The 16,342-nt window shown below is 37.1% G+C and overlaps 1 protein-coding gene across 1 annotated transcript in view; it reads right to left on the bottom strand.

The window, feature by feature from the left end:
* Positions 1-16,342, bottom strand: part of PLXDC2 (plexin domain containing 2) — a 143,058-nt gene that overhangs the window by 49,371 nt on the left and 77,345 nt on the right. The window contains exons 7-9 of the mRNA XM_017741407.1: positions 15,113-15,212; positions 6,094-6,189; positions 5,099-5,180 (exon numbers count right to left, since the gene is read on the bottom strand). Coding sequence (XP_017596896.1) covers positions 5,099-5,180; positions 6,094-6,189; positions 15,113-15,212 — 278 coding nt within the window. The remainder of the gene's footprint in view (positions 1-5,098; positions 5,181-6,093; positions 6,190-15,112; positions 15,213-16,342) is intronic.

The following is a 16,342-nucleotide window of genomic DNA, read 5'->3' as shown; positions in this document are numbered from 1 at the left end:
AGGGAATCTTTATTTGTTGGACAAACAACTTCAAATACTTTTAAGGGAACTCAGTATTTCAGTATATGCAAGCAAGTTTTACAAACTGAAGCATTAAAATAATACCAAGGTTGTCTTAAAGCTTCCAAAAACTTTCCCAGAAAATGACATCTCCAATGTGCAGGCTAAATCAAGTGCCTAGAGTATATAAACATTTTCAGATGCATAAGTAGACGGTATAAAAAAAAATCTAACATGAATTAATTCTCCCACTTTTTACATGTCAGGAAGACAGAGATAATGAAGGGCAAATGAACCAAGTTTCAGCCACAGGAGACCACCATGGGGCAGACACTAAAGTGTTTCAGGCATTTTATAGACATGGATACCTGTGTTGGAGAAAGTTAGAATACCATCTTAGTTTATTTATAGTTAATCTCCTTTTGAACAGTTTTACTTATGAAACAGTTCTGAAATATACGTAGTTCCAAAAGAAAGTAGCTCCTGGGGGATCCTCCATCTGCTGATGTCAAAGGAAAATGATGTGATGTGCCTTTGCTTCAGTCATGATAAAGTTGTGTGACACACATCATATTGGATTTCAGAGTGGATAGTTTGATGACCCATTATGAAAGAGCTAATGGTGATTTAAGCTTGTAGAGAGTGCAGGAACAGAGGATTCAGCCCTCAGTCACATACAAAATGAATCTGCCTCTCCAGCCATTGCAGAGCTTGCACGGCAGCTGGACTGAAGGTAGGAAACAGCCCACTGTTGCAGGATAAAGCTGTTTTCATTCCAACAGAGATTGCCCATGTGGGGGAGTAAAGTTTTTCTGCAGTGGTCCTGCTAGTCAGTTTTTCTTGTGCAGTTAAAGGTTTTACATAAAGTTTTGGGGTTTTCTTCCCCCAAAACCTGTACTTTGCTGTGTGGATGATTCCATATGTGGATTAAACCTAATGCAAGGAAAAAAATCACATGCAAGATGGTGTTCCTGGTAGTAATGTTTCTCTGGCTAAATGGGGTAATAAGTTCCTGAGAAGAAAGGTTTGTAGAACTGGCACACAGTTTTGTTTCCCAGTGGATATGTGTAGGCTTGTTTCTCACATGGAAGTCTGTCTCCTTGAGAAGACCTCACTTTAGAGCACTGTAGGAACCCAGAGTGCTGAGAATATTTCTCTGCCTATTTTGAAGGCTTTTTACCCCACTGAACAATATTGTTTTAACCTCCAACCTTGGAAAAAACTGCCTACAATCAGGAAAGAAAATACAATGGTGTGAATTAGGTTATAGACTACTATGTAAGATTGTCACAGGATGAAAAATTTAGAGGTTTTGGGCTTCTCTTTGTAGTAAATAGATAAGAGCAAAAAACATTAAAATGGAGGATTGTTGCTCTCCAAACCTTCTTCTTCTTCTTCTACTACTCCATGTTCTGCAGTAAAAATAATTAGGGATGATTGAACAAAAAATTCCGCAGTTCCTGGCCGTGTTACTGAATAATTCGTAGGAAAGTGAAAATAATATACGTTTTTAGTAACCATTGGTTAAATTATCTTTAAAAGGCTGTGTAAATCTTGATAATTGGACTTTTCTCCTGCATTCTCTGCTTTGTGTTATGCCTGGGTCACGCTAGTGACTCTGTTTCTCTGGTAAGACTTAATAAACAACTATCTGGCAGCAGTGAAACTCCAGGAAAGTCTCCGTTTATTTCTTGAACTCCTTGCAAGGACTTTTAAAACACCCTCTCCCATCAGGAGAGATTTGATTTATGGCACGGTTCAGTGTCAAGCACCAAAGTACTACTGTGGCACCACAGATGTGTGTTCCAGGCATATCTGACCCTATCAGTCCTATCTGCCTATCAGTCCCCTCAGAAGCAAATAGGCAATCTCCCTCTGCAGAAATCTGAGCACTAGGTTGGTCAGGAGATTACTGATACACTGAAAACCCACCACTGACAGTTCAAAGCCTTCTTCAGGCTCTTGCAACAAAGGCTAATTGGATTCCTCACTCTGGGATTTGCCTAAAGACAAGAGAGACAGTTTTGGTTCCTCATCTCTTGGACCAGTGTGTCCAGTCAGATTTGCAACTGAGAAGCATTACTCAGGCATTGCTCCTAAGCATTCCTCCTACTTCAAAAAACCCTATGAGCACACATTTGAAAGTGGACTGTAAATATTAATTTTCTTTGTCCTCTAGGCACTTCTGAAATGTCTAAGTTAATACTCGATGGAATGCTTTGTCCTTGTTTTTTCAGGCTGATTTTACCCTACTGCAGCAGAGCAACATATATCGTAACAGGAGATAAAAGTCTTCATTGATGTAAGGCTGGTGAGTGAAGAGCAGTGATACACAGAAAAAGCTGAAGGACTGTGAGATAGGAATTAACAACTTTCCATCCTTTATGATTTCTAACCAGACTATTAGATTTTCTTGTTGAGGAAATGCTTCTTTATTAAATGCAAAATGAACATTTTAACACAGCATTTTATTTTTGAGGGGAACAAACCCACAATGTGGTACTGAAGCAAATGATTCTGACCACTCTCCTTTGAACCAGACATTGCCAGAGGTGGTGCAGCTGCTGAGAATGGAATAAGACTTTTTATTTTGTATCTCTCTAAAATGAATACATATGCTGAGAAAGCAAGGTAAAAGAAGAGAGACACTAGACTAGAAGTATAGAGAGAGTATCCAGAACTGGTAGAAAATTTTCAAAGCTGAGAGAGAATGATTCCTCATCACAATAATCCTGCAGTGTAACCAAATAAATAATCACTTTTCACATTTTGGAAAGTAAGTTGCCTCTTTTCACAAAATATTTAACCATTTATTATTTCAGATCTCTTTCTCCATAGAGTTGAAATATTTCAGAAACAGGAGAAGAATGGCCAAGAAAGATAATGAGGCTTGTGGCAGCCATCATCACCAAAGCCATGTTTCTGGAGGAAGCAGCAAGGTAACAAATTAGGTGTAAAATCCTGTATAAGGTGTTCTGGGGACTGGACCACAGCCTCTGTGGTCAAATCCTTGATGAACAAAGTGAGAAAGAAATCAGTCGGATCTCAAATCTGGCCCTGCTTTGAGTGGGAGTTTAGTCCAGATGACTTTTAGAGGATCCTTCCATTCTGAGCTATTTTATGACTCTATACACAATTCTCCATTTGCTAAAACCTGTTGAATATTATTTATCTTAATAGATAAAAACTGGATGATACGACTGTTTTTAAACTACTGAAATCCCCATGTGGAAACATTCTTAGTTTCCTTTTCTATATCCATCCTTTTTCTAAAGAATCCTCTCCAGTTCCTGCTTTTGCTGGTAGTCAAACAAAGTCCAAACACTGCCTGCATGAAATGACAGTCTCACTACTGTCAGTTATGGGCTAATTAATTGACAGTCTCACTACTGTCAGTTATGGGCTAATTAATAGCAATAAAACTACTCAGTCTACCTGCTGCATCATGTCAAAAGCACAACCATGCTGCAGAGTGGAGACAACTATTTCTGGGAAACAGTGCAGGACTGCCTCACAGTAGGCTCATCTTTGACCTCCACAGGAAAAAAAGCGCAAGGTTTTCTTCATTCAAACTTTAATTGAACAGAAATAGATTTTTCAGCAGTAAATTACACCTTGCCAGTTCTGAGGGGACAGCCACAAATTCTTCTAAACAAGCAGAAGGAAACACAGTGTGACTACATGCCTGGTTCTGCTCCTGCTAAAGGTGAAGGATAAAACTCAGTTCTCCACAGTGAATTTGTGCCTTAGTGAGAAAAACAGATTTCCCAGGAATTTCAGAACTCAGGAAATTCACGTCTTCAGGAACTACAGAGAAACACAAAGGATCTGAAGGTTTGCCTGTTCTTCACAAGAGGTCTGGACTATACAACTGAGTTTATCCAAACAAAAATGAGAACACTGGCCACAAAGCAACAGGCCTTGCTCAAACCAAAGCCAACAGAAACTCAGTGCTACAGCATCTATCAATGGAAGGAGAATCAAACAATGCTGAAAGCAAGGAATCGGGTAAAGCAACCAAGAACTGTTCATGCGTGCTTGGGACAGTTTTCTAGAAGAATTCTTACTCTTGAAGTTTGGTATGTTTCCTATTACATGATTTCACTTAGCTCCAATTCTATTACATGATTTCACTTAGCTCCAACTGAAAAAGATTTTGCAAGACAAATGGGGAACAGAGTTTTCAAGTGACTTACTACAGGAGTTGCAGCTTAAGAAAACATAAAGATGACCCCATTTTCCTAATCCTGTGCCATGTTTGTCAGCTATTTACCAGTTCTTCAACACGGTGTCAAATTTTTGCACTATTTTAGAATGCTAATTACCTTTTCTTGTTTCAGTATACATCAATTTCATACAAAGTGCTTCTAAACCTAATCACTAGAGCTGAAAAACACAGCAACAATAAACATCCATTATGATACTGCATTTTATTTCAGAGAACTGGCGTTAAATTCTTGCCATGAATGTCAGTGAAGATCGGTGAGTGAAAAACTTTTTGGAAAGCTATAGCTGCAGAATTTCCATTTTGCTGGCTGTGCTTCACCCACTCCAGTGTAAATCATTCCTGCCATGGACTTGACTGTCCTTGTCAATGTGTCACGGAGAGGCTGAGGAGACCCAATGCACCCACTAAGTATAATGACAGGTTTAAAAGGAAAATGTTAAAAGGAAAATACTCTGATTGTTTGGATGTGTTGGTCTCCCTGCTGTTAACAAGGAAGTCTTTACAGTTACATTAACACCCTGCATCTACTTGTGGTTAAATTACTTTTGATGAAGCTAGTGATGTAGGGAGAAAATATGATTTTTATTATGATCTCCTTTTTCTACTTCAAAAGGATTTTAAAGGACAAGGGCTTAACTCCTGAGTCAACTGTTTTGAATATTCTTACCTAATTGTTGAAGTGAAATGTAACAACGATGTGTTGCTAGTGATCAAAACTGAGGTTTATGTTCATGTAAGTGCATATATATAACCCAAATATAACAACTTTTAATGCTGAATAATGTGTAGGCAAATGGTTTTGGATAGCCTTTGAGCACAGATGCATAACCACACAAAAAAAGGGAAGAAAAGAAAAATTCTTTTCTCTACCTTTGGAGTTTACTGCACCAGCTGCAGTTGAAACCAATCTGGGCAGTGACACAGGGACCGCAGCTGGTAAACTGGAGACAAGCTGGAATGTAGATAAACAAACACAAATTATTACATTAGTCTCATATATATTTCACATAAAAAGCACATAAGAAGAAGACATCTTCTGATAATATATATTTAGGAACTCAACAGGTTCACACATGGCCAAAATAAGACCCTGAATCCAGCCTATTACAATGCTTTGCACAACTGCATGCACAAAAGTACATTTCATCTGTGGTATTCCATTTGTAAATGTATTCCTACTTCCACATCTGTTCATTCAGCTTCATTCCCAAATTTTTATCTCTTTTTGCTCAGTATTAAGTATTTCCTTAAACCTCTTTCTTCCCTGGCTCTACTGTTCTTTGGTGTTGCTAACAGTCAGACATGAGCAGATAATAAGACTGAAAGAAAAATGTGCAAGAACCATAACCGGATTAAAAAAAAAAGAAAAATAGGTATTTCTATTCACTTTTATGGTAGTACAGCTGGCGTTTTAAACCCTGAGATTTCTGAACAATGTAGTTTTACCTTGGAAAAAAGAGCCAGATGAACTGCAAAATATTTGGAGTCACTTGTTTGGGGATATACCTTTGTGCTGTGATGCACAGTACACAGAAAAATTCAGGTTTGCATTGCAAGCATGAAAACTGCAGGTTTTTTTCCTTGAGGAAACACATTTAAAGGCAATATAATCATTCTTCTGAAAAAATGATTTGGCACAAATTTCATTCAAAACCTACTGGGAGCTATGTACCTATAAACTAACTTGAGATACAGGAGAATGAACTGGATAATGCATCATCCATATGGGAATCTAGGAGAGGATAAAAGAATCTGTTTGTGATTCCAAGTCAACAGATAAAACAAAATATTTGAAATTGTGTATGCATTGCTGGGAGGGAGATGCTTCCTAGATCTGGCTCCTGCTTATATAATGTTTTACTTACTTGGAAGAGGTATCATTTCGACAGCTGAGAGATTGGTAATCTTTGACATCTGTAGCTCCACCCTGTGGTATTCATAAATTGTTCTTCTGCGGACATCTAACAGGAAAGAAAAAAAATTCATATTTTACTATTTTCCAGTCTTTACATTGTGAAAAATACTGGATGTAATGACTGCACACTGTTCCTTAGGTGCACATATGGCAAAAATTTTCCTAAAGAATATATTTTTAACTTTGAATACCACAAAATAATATGCAAAGATAGAGAATTTTTCGTTGAGAAACCCTCAGAGATGACAGAATAGGTACTTATCCTGGCAAAGAATTATGAAAATTCTGACTGTGCTCTCAAGCATCTTAGTCATTGACTTAGGCAGAAATTCTGGAGAGTATACTGTCAGACATTTTAGGGTATATTTCAAATGCTTGCTTTCCTAAGACATTTCTCAGCTTACAGACTTGAGAGAAATGCTTTATGCTCACTTTGTCAGTTCTTGCCAAGATGTGCAAACAAAACTGATTTCATTGCTTAATCAAATTTTTTAGCTACAAGATGGCTCACATCTAAATGTAATAGAATATATTTTCATATTATAACATTTTATTAAAGAAGACAAGTCTTCCTAAACAGTCACTATGCATAATCTTTACACAAGCTGACTGCACCTGAGTTTCTCAAAGCAGAAATTCAATATAGTCAATGCACTGTTCTTAAGGGCTTTGAACTCACAACCAATTGTAAGACCCAAGCACAAGATAAATGTGAAAAAAATCACATGCTACTTCCCAGAACAATATCCTATAATGTGTTCTGAAAATTCCAGATTTTATGTGTACAGCTGCAATATAGCCTGGCCAGCTTTTATATTTGCAAATTGAAAGTACAACCTACAACACCAATCTGACACAAAAATGACAAATTTCTCGTGTTTAGTTTCATAATTATGTTGGTTTTGAAGGTCTGCTAAACTAACTGAAATCAAAGTAAAATACAATCAGTGACCCTGTACAAGCATTCCAGAGAGAAATAAAGGGTTACATACAAAGGATTAACAGGTTACCCATGTCAATGGGCAGTCTGAGTCTACATGCAACACAAGAAAATGGACTTGTAGACAGTCACAAACCCAATCTATTTTGCCAGTCCTGTATGGACTAGGGCACACCTTGTTACTTGAGGAAGCAGCTTTTCTGCCCTCTCTTCTCTCAATAGCTCTCAGGGACAAGTAGGCAGTATCTTGCTTTCAGACAATAATACTTCTATTTAGCTTCAAATCAGCACCACTGCCAACCACTTCTTGTGATTTGTTCGAAGCTTCACTCTGACTTCACCCCTCCTGATAGCAGATTTCTCTTCCGGTATGAAATGAACCTATAATTGAACTAGTTTTATCTACAAATACATTGTGACCAGTTAAAAGACGGATGTGGGCAGGTGCCAAAGTTTACCCCAATAAATGCCTTAGCCAAGTCCTTCAGACCCACTGGACAGAAGGAGTTTTCATGCGCAAGCTAGTTGTGTGCTGGGGTAGGGAAAATCTCTTGCCAGCTGCAAGGGGTTTATGCTCATGGAATGGTCAGTCTCATAAAAGCCAAATCAGAGTGATTGTAAAATGTCTTTGAAATGAGCTCCTGCCAATGCTGAAGGCTGTAATTTCTTTCCACAAAAGTCTTTGCTGTTCTGTCAAAAAAAAAAAAAAAAAAAAAAAAAAAAAAAAAAAAAAAAAAAAAAAAAAAAAAAAAAAAAAAAAAAAAAAAAAAAAAAAAAAGAAGAAGAAGAAAAAAAAAGAAGAAAAAAAAAAGCAGGGAACAAAAACCCCAAGTGAATACATAATTTCAAATGTTGGGTGTCAACATTTTTTTTGAACTGCACCTCATCAGTACTGGTATAGACTAGTATGCCATAATCCTGTTAATGCTGAACCTTTCCTAACAGGCTCCTTACAGGACTTACAAGAAATAAGGAGCTTCTGGCTTTCCAAAGACTCAGTAAGAATCAGTGACTCAGGGCACAGGCACTTTTACCTCACCCAGTGCATGAAATTTCTGAAAAACACTACTTTTAAGAGAATTAAGTGTGTTATTAAAAAAAAAAAAATTATAATCATGCATATTTCAGCATGACTGTTGATCCCATTAAATCCCACTGCCTGACAGACTCAAATTTGATCTTTTTCTTCAGAAAGATGACTGTGTCAGCCACAGGTGGTGAGTTTGCATATGAGGCATCTATCTAACGTAAGAAACTGAAGCACAGAGAGGTATTTGCATAGCCACCTTCTAACATCTTTGTATATACTTACAGACAGGTGCTTGGAAATGTGAGCATTCCAATTTACCTGCCTGACCAGGCTAGAAAAACATGCAGGGCTAGATTCTTTTGAAAGTACAACTTAAACATGCCATGCTTAGATCCTCGAAAGGCACTTTTCTCTCCTTATTTTGAATTCTGAGCAAAACAAAACTGGTTAAAAAAGCTAAACTCAACAGGATAAACAGAAAAATGAATACTCTTCCCTCATGCTTTCCCCCTAACCTCTTCATGCACTCGAGGAGAGACATTGCCTTTCACTCAGGTGAAGTTTTTCTTCTTTGTCTTATGCTGCCTATTTAGCTCTTTCACAAAAAAGTACTAGTGCAGAATCCCAAAGAGCTTATGAGCCCATGTATACCTTAGTAGACAACTCAACATGACAAGAACTAGTGAAATAATTCGATGCACTAAACAGATAAATATTTAAGCATCATGTGCAGGTATTTTGCTATAAAGAAATGTGACATCAGACCTAGCAGAGAAGGGAGGAAAGGAAAAGGACTTTTGTATGCTTTTGAAGTACCATTCCTGGTTCTGAATTTCAGAAAATATGTGTATATTCTTCTAGTCATGAAAATATTTTACATTTCTATAAGTCTGAGTTTCTCAAACACACTTTTAAATGGTATAACTTTTAATATATTTTTCAATACCAGACCATATTTTTTTACACTTGGTTTAATTTACAGCATGGTTCAAATTGTTCTTTGGTTTGTCTTCATGGCATGTACTTGTGCTATCTTTGAACACAAGGCCAAAGGTACAGTCCCAGCAGAAAACCCTGAACACCAGCTATTTGAGGTAAGAATGCTCCTCATTGACCAAGAGAGATAACATGGGGGTCAGAAGGCCATTTGAAAGAATCCTTTCAAGGGATTAAGCAATGGATTGGTAAATTATAGATGTGCAAGATTCTGCTGTGACAAAATATTTCTATGTAGTTTTATCACAGTAGTATTAAACTAAATAATGGAATATAAATATTCTATGAAACAGAACTGCAACAGTTGACTAAAAGTACTCGATAGGGAGAGTGCTCTGGAGAGGGAGCAGTGCCAGGAGAGCACCAATGACTTCTTAACTTGTCTGAAGGGTCAGTATCTCATAACAAACCATTCTAAATATGTGTCTGACAGATGCATAATCTCTCTGTATCTTTTCCATTACATAATCACTTTTCCTCATACACTATTCCTCAGCTAAAATGTGCAATACAGTGAAATGTGAAAATACTGGAGAAGTCATTCTGAGTTTTTAAATTATATGTCACACAAAAAAAGACCTTTGTCAGTGAAAGAGTTCTAGGGAATCGGGATTAGCCATATACCCAGAAATAACTGCTAAACAAAGCCATATGTATTCACACAGCTGTACATTCACTTTTTAGTCTTGCTGATAGAGAAAACACAAATGCTAAGAGGGTCCATTTGATTATGCAGAAGACAATTTGAAGTAAACAATTTGTTTTGCAAGCTGCAAGCAATTTGTGGAAAATATAAGGCATAGAGAAGGGTGGGGCACAGTTGCTGTGTTATACAGCCACTGACTTTGCTTGACAGGGACCTTATTTAACATCACCAGGTGAATAAAACCTGAAAGCCTGGTATGTCTGATTGCTGTCACCACAAAAGGTAAAGTAATTAGAATGTCAAAGCATCTATTCTTTAACAGCTTTTTATTTCTAAACTTAGCAATATTAACTAATTAATTCTTGAGGCACTGACACTGGGACCAAGCACCAATGCCTGTAATCCAAACACCTCCACAATTGCTGTTGGTCACTGAATATTACACACATCTAAATCTAGATAAAAATTCAGATTCCCTGATTGTATTTATTTTATAATTCTCTTAAAAAATACTAAAAAAATCCTTTTAAACCTGGGAGCTGCACCTCAAAGATGTATAATCTGTGAACAAGCAAACCAGTGAAGTATGCTCTGAAAATAACTTTATGAACAATGTACTAAGAGCTGTTCTGCCCCAATGCTTTGTGCCTACCACACAAGATTTACTTTGAAACTCTCCACGTCCTTCCAGATTTGCCTCCATACCTGATGCCAGCTAAGGAGCTCCTAGTGCAGGACCTAGGTGTGAAAAACTTGCTTTATTCCCTAATCCCACCATGCACCAAACTGCCTTACTCTGAGATCTGTCTGTGGCTGGTTATGACAATATTTTAAACTTTGATCAACTTGTACCAGTCCTGGAAGTAGTGTCATGCTACCAAAGATCAACAGCATGCTCCTGAATCAGACATCCAGTGCAAGGAACCCAGCTGCCTGGATAAACCCTTTTGGACCAGCAGACAAACATACAGGGCTGGAACAGCTGGCTCTGTGGGATTAGTTACACTAGTGGAAAGAAGAATAAATACTATGATTTTAGAGTGATAACTTTGAGGCCCATTTTGCACAGAGGTAAATGATAACACTGCCAGTAAGGCAGCAGGAAATCAGACTTTGTGATTTCCCAAGTGGTGCTGCACCTTTATATAAATAGATATCAGAGCACAAATGGCCAGTGGTCTTTTACCCTTCAGGAAGGTAATCCTAAGGTTCTTTCAGGGGCTTCACTGCTGTAAACAAAGTGGTGTGACATCTTGAGCAAACATTTACAACATGCAGAGTTGTCACTTAATTATATGCTTGAGTTACACTACATATTGAGTGACACTAATTGCACTGACACTGGAATATTACTAATACATAGCTCAGCTACAATTTCAGTTTTGTACACAGTGTTGTTGAATAATTTCAGTGTGATTAAATGTTGAGTTGCCAAGGCATGGATTCCCTAAAAGAGCTGAATCTAACACAGTAGAGGCCAAGATCATAGAGAAGTATGTCTCATTTTGGAGACAAACCTACTACCCATTATGTCTTAGTGCAAGACTGGTGTAGGTCCCCCGAATCTGGCACACTCTCATTTTACCAGTGTATTTCATGGTTTTGTGGGAAACAAACACAATATGGGAAAGCTCTCTGTTGGGTTTTTTCTTGCTAAAATAAAAAAGTGGTTTGCAGGAAATGCTTTTTCATTTCTTCTTCTTACACAACCAAAAACTAATTGAAAGATAATAGGGAAGAGTGCTGAAACAAAGGAGAGAAACACAGTAACTCTGAAGGAGAGGGAAAACAGAGGGCAAGAAAGATGCTCATGAAATTAAAGAGAGATCTTGAGAGTCCACAGAAGGGAGAGTAAAGGACACCACAGGCAAGTGAAAGGCCAAGAACAGAATAGCAGATGGCAGAGAAATAAACAAGAAACCAAAGGGAACTGGTAAGAGAAGGTGGGCAACGAACAAAGGTCCTGAAGTAGTGAAGGTGTTCAAAAAAGACTTGCTGAAGGAACATGTAAAGCTTCCAGCTTTGTCATTACCAGTCAAGTTTCTAGCTGGAAGACATCCATGAAACATTCTTAGTGTGTTTGTTACAAAATGAAAAATAGTTAGTGTGCAAGTGTTCAGCCTGTCTGAAGAAGAAGAAATCAGGGTGGTCACTCTAACTTACAAATCAGAAGCGGAGTTCCAGAGCCTGGCTCACTTAATTTGAATTGCCTGAAAAGAGCTGAAACATTTCCTCTGAAATTAATCACTGAGTTTGTCATTTTGCTGTCACATAAATCTCAGAATTGTCAGGTTAACCCTGGTGCCAAGCAGAAATTTACTTCCCTTAACACATTAGCATTCATTCCAAAACACCTCTAGAGTATATACAGGCATATCTATAGCTAGATGTAAAATATAAAATAGAGGCTAATCTGCAGTAATATAAGTGGAAAATAATGCCATTGTCTGTATGCAAGAAGTAGTAGCAGATCAAGGAAATATATCAAAAAACAGGCAGAAAGCCACCTGGCAAAAATCTCCCATCTCTATGCTCTAACTCTTAAAAGATAAGGTGAAAAAGTGTATGCGCCTGTATTCTTTTAGGGGCAGATAAAAGGGGTATTACTGCAAAGTCTTTATATGAAGAAGTATATTAATAATAATAGGTATGAAATTCTCAGGTTCCTCCATTTAAAAAAGTTCAGAAAATCCTTCCTTTTAGCTCTTGGCTCTTCAAGAGAATACTTTTCATCACTAATTAAAATGCACTTTTGAAATGAAATGGCTGATCAAAAAGCATGTTTTGCTCTCCTCCGAATGAAATAGGTTTGCCTGGGTTTTGAACTCGCCTTTCAGAAGCATTAAAAAAGTTATTACCAATGTTTTGGACAGTACCTCTGGAAAAAAATCTGATAAATAGCCTAAATCTTCTGAAATTACTTTAATAAACTAGGTCTGTTATATTGACATTTTAGAATATTGAGCATACAAAATGCACCAAAGATGTTCAGCCTTTTTAAAAATTGATGGGATATATTTGTTCAAATAGGCTTGTGTTGCACTTAGTGTCTCTTTCCTTTTCAAATGCACAATACATACACAAAAAGAACTGACAGAGCTCAAACATGAAGCAGTAGAGTTTGGGGTGGTTTTTTTGTATTATTTGAGGGAGATGTTTTTGTTTTTTTTTTCTTTTTTAATAACTAGCCATGAAAATAAAGGGAGACTGGGTTCTTTTGATGGAAAAATCTTTGATAAAGTGGTAAGCTAGAACTAGTAGTTATACTTCTTTGCCTTCTTTTGGGACAAACAACAATATATATTCTTCCATTGTCTTAAGAAGATAACAAATAAAGTAAAACAAAAATTCTATCATATCATTTTTTCAGTAATTGACTAGAGCCATAGTTGATTTAAGGCTTCCGAAAAACAAGAATTCAAGAACATGCATATCTTAAGAGCATCTGATACTGGCTTCCTATGGGCCAACATTATTTACCAGTTCTGTCAAGGTGCTATTATATTGCCTGTACACATCAATGTAAACCTATTTCATTGAGAGCACAATTCAGCTTCAGGAAAATCTACTGTGAAATGATGGTTCCCTTGATTATTATTAGCTTTGTGTAAGCTGCAATCTAGCAAAAATAATCATGATTTACCACCATCCACAGAACCAGTAGTTAGGGGGAAAAGCAATGCATTGTAAACAGCAGTACATTAATAATGCTCTCAAAACTGCTTTAGCAGTGGCACGTTTTATAGTCCTTACCCACATTATAGTCTCACTTCTGTTAGCAGGAAGTGTCATGTGACAAAAAAATTATAGATATGCTAAAACCAGAAGATTAGTCAGTAACTCTTCATTCATCAAAACCAACATTATTTAGTGGTAGTAAAACAAGGGACTTGTCTGAAATATTGCTACAGAAAGAAACATTCAAATTACAATAAAGATTCACATATACCGTATATTTTCCATACAAAATATGTAAATCTAATACAAGTCCTTTAGTCTTGTTTGATTAAGGAGGCCTGATGTCAAAAGGTCTGCATCCTGTTGCATGTCTTGGACAGAATTTCTCTATGACTATTCTCATAAACCACTTGCCTAAGTGAATTGACCTAATTTCCACCCGAATCCATCTTTGGAGCTCTTACAAGCTGAAGTTTCAGAACTATTCAGATGATTTGCTTTCAAATACCACTCAAATTACTGAAATTTGTTGCCTAATTTCATTTGTTCTTAAACACTCAAAACCAATCCATGCACCCATAGGCTCATCACAACTACCTATCATACATCAGAAACAAATTTCTTGTCTCTCAAGTAAAATCTCAGCATGCTAATGTCCTTCATGCTACTCTGAGCTCACAACAAGTAACAAATGGTACTGATATTTTCCATATTCCCCGTGACAGGACATGTAAGACATAGGATTGATGCTCCCTGATGTTAAAGACTGTTTCGTATGTTTATATGTGATGAGGAGATAGGATGAGAGGCTAATGGCACTTGCTTTTTCACTGTCAACCCCATCTGCAGTCTGTGTTAAAGCTGGGCTGCATCAAGTCAGCCCTTGTAAGCACCACAGGTCTGCCAGAACTCACTTTAGGAGTACATGCCTGGACTCAGTCCTAGGAGGCTGGTTCAAGCACAGCTCCTTCCATCTACCCCCTGCTATCAGGGCTTCACTGAAAACTGAACTTAGTAAATTTTCTCCAAATACATAAGTAAACCCAGTAGACTTGGAAAGGGAACATATTCTCTAATGGCTAAACAACCTCAAAGGGTTCTGCACACAGTACATTAAAGCATTGAGAAAATCACACTTGATTTCCTACTATTTATTTTCAGTGAAGCCATACAAAGGATAACTAAAGCCAGACAAAACTAAATGTCACCTGCAATACTGCTGCCATGACCATGTGAGCTCAAGATGTTATTTAATAACTACATCTCCTTTCCTCTCACTAAAATGTGTATATGAATCTGAAGTACAGAATAAAGTAGCAAAAGCTTCCAGCCTGGATATTTTTGGATACAGATGGTTTTTCTGAACAGATTGCTTCTTCTTTACTATGGATATGAAAGCATGTTCCAGATACAGAATCTTATGGAAAACCAAATTGTGCCAGCTGAGAGTTTAATTTGATGTTATTTGACTGGCCATTTAATTTTATTTACTTAATTTATCAGCTCAAAAGCAACAATGACAGGAAAAGCCATATTGGGAATTATCAAGCGAATAACACTTGAATTAACAAGCTAAAATTAGCTTAGTGATTTGTTGTGCAATTAATCATCCTCAATGAAATCAGCTTATACTAATTTCTCAGCCTCCAAACCATTAGCACCACTACAATTTTACATACTGGGAATTTGCTGGATCCTGTGCACAACCACAAATGCATCTGAAAGTCCCACTTTCACTGGGTGGTTGGTTGAACTTATCTGTGTCACAGCAACAGGAATCTGGAAGACAAAACAGGAAGATATTAATGAAATATTGAAACAGGAAAAAGACTAAAAATAAAAGCATTGCCAAAATGAACACTTAACCAGTGTAAATTAAAAGTCATAAGTAAATATTTTATACAACATACCACAATAGGACCAAGAATTTTTCGAAGATAGAAGACATTACTGGTGTTAATCTGTATTTTATCTCAGTTTGCTTTGCATTGTTTTCATATGAAAGCTTAGAGGTAGAACAATTGACAATTAAAAAGCAGAAAATTGTAGTAATTTCAGTAATTTATACCCATCAGCTGAAGAAAAAGCGGGATGATGTGCTAGTAACACTCATGGAGGAGGATATACCTCCTGTCTACTGTTGAACACAAAACCTGTGAAAGGTCAGCTTGGGATGAACATTTTAAAACTTATGACTCAGTTAACTTGCACAGAAAACTGGATGAATTTTTATCTGTAAAGAGCTCTGACATTAATAATATTAATATTTAATATGTCCTGGAATAGCAGGAAAACTATTAATGTTGTGGTAAACATGGATAATTCCAGATGCTCAATTGCCAATATCTAGAGGGAAAAAAAAAAAAAGCTAGATATTCACAGACCAGTCCAGCTTTACATCACAGAGCTATTGACATGGGGCAACATGGCTGCATGAAAAGAAATGTCAGGTTTGATTCCATTCTTGGGACAAGATTGTAGCTTTTGTTGATATTTGTATAGATATAATAAGACTGAAATTTTTTACGAGGTTTAATTTAGTGATGTATCATTTCTGCAATATTAATATAATTAACTAGACTGACTGATCACCAACAGCAGCCACCACTAAAGGAGGAGCTCAGACTGACAGTGTGTCTTCCCAGCATTCAAAAGTTCTATCCAAGACTGAGAAGGAAACATAAATTTACTGCCTAGCAGTTCTCCATATGGTACTAGCAGAGTAAAAATAATGAAATGCCTGGATCAATTAGCAAGGTTAGACATTGCAAAAAAATGCAGATATAATGCAGACAAAAAAGCGCAAGGTAGAGTTTGGGGACTGTGGTTTAGAAAGCAGCAGTTCTCCAGGGAATCTCAATATTGTAGTGGATGAACAACTCTAGCAGTCAGAAGGGACATCTCAGCAG

This window comes from Corvus brachyrhynchos, unplaced genomic scaffold (assembly GCF_000691975.1).
Source record: "Corvus brachyrhynchos isolate BGI_N302 unplaced genomic scaffold, ASM69197v1 scaffold167, whole genome shotgun sequence".
NCBI classification, from domain to species: domain Eukaryota; kingdom Metazoa; phylum Chordata; class Aves; order Passeriformes; family Corvidae; genus Corvus; species Corvus brachyrhynchos.
This window is presented reverse-complemented; position numbering and strand designations above follow the sequence as displayed.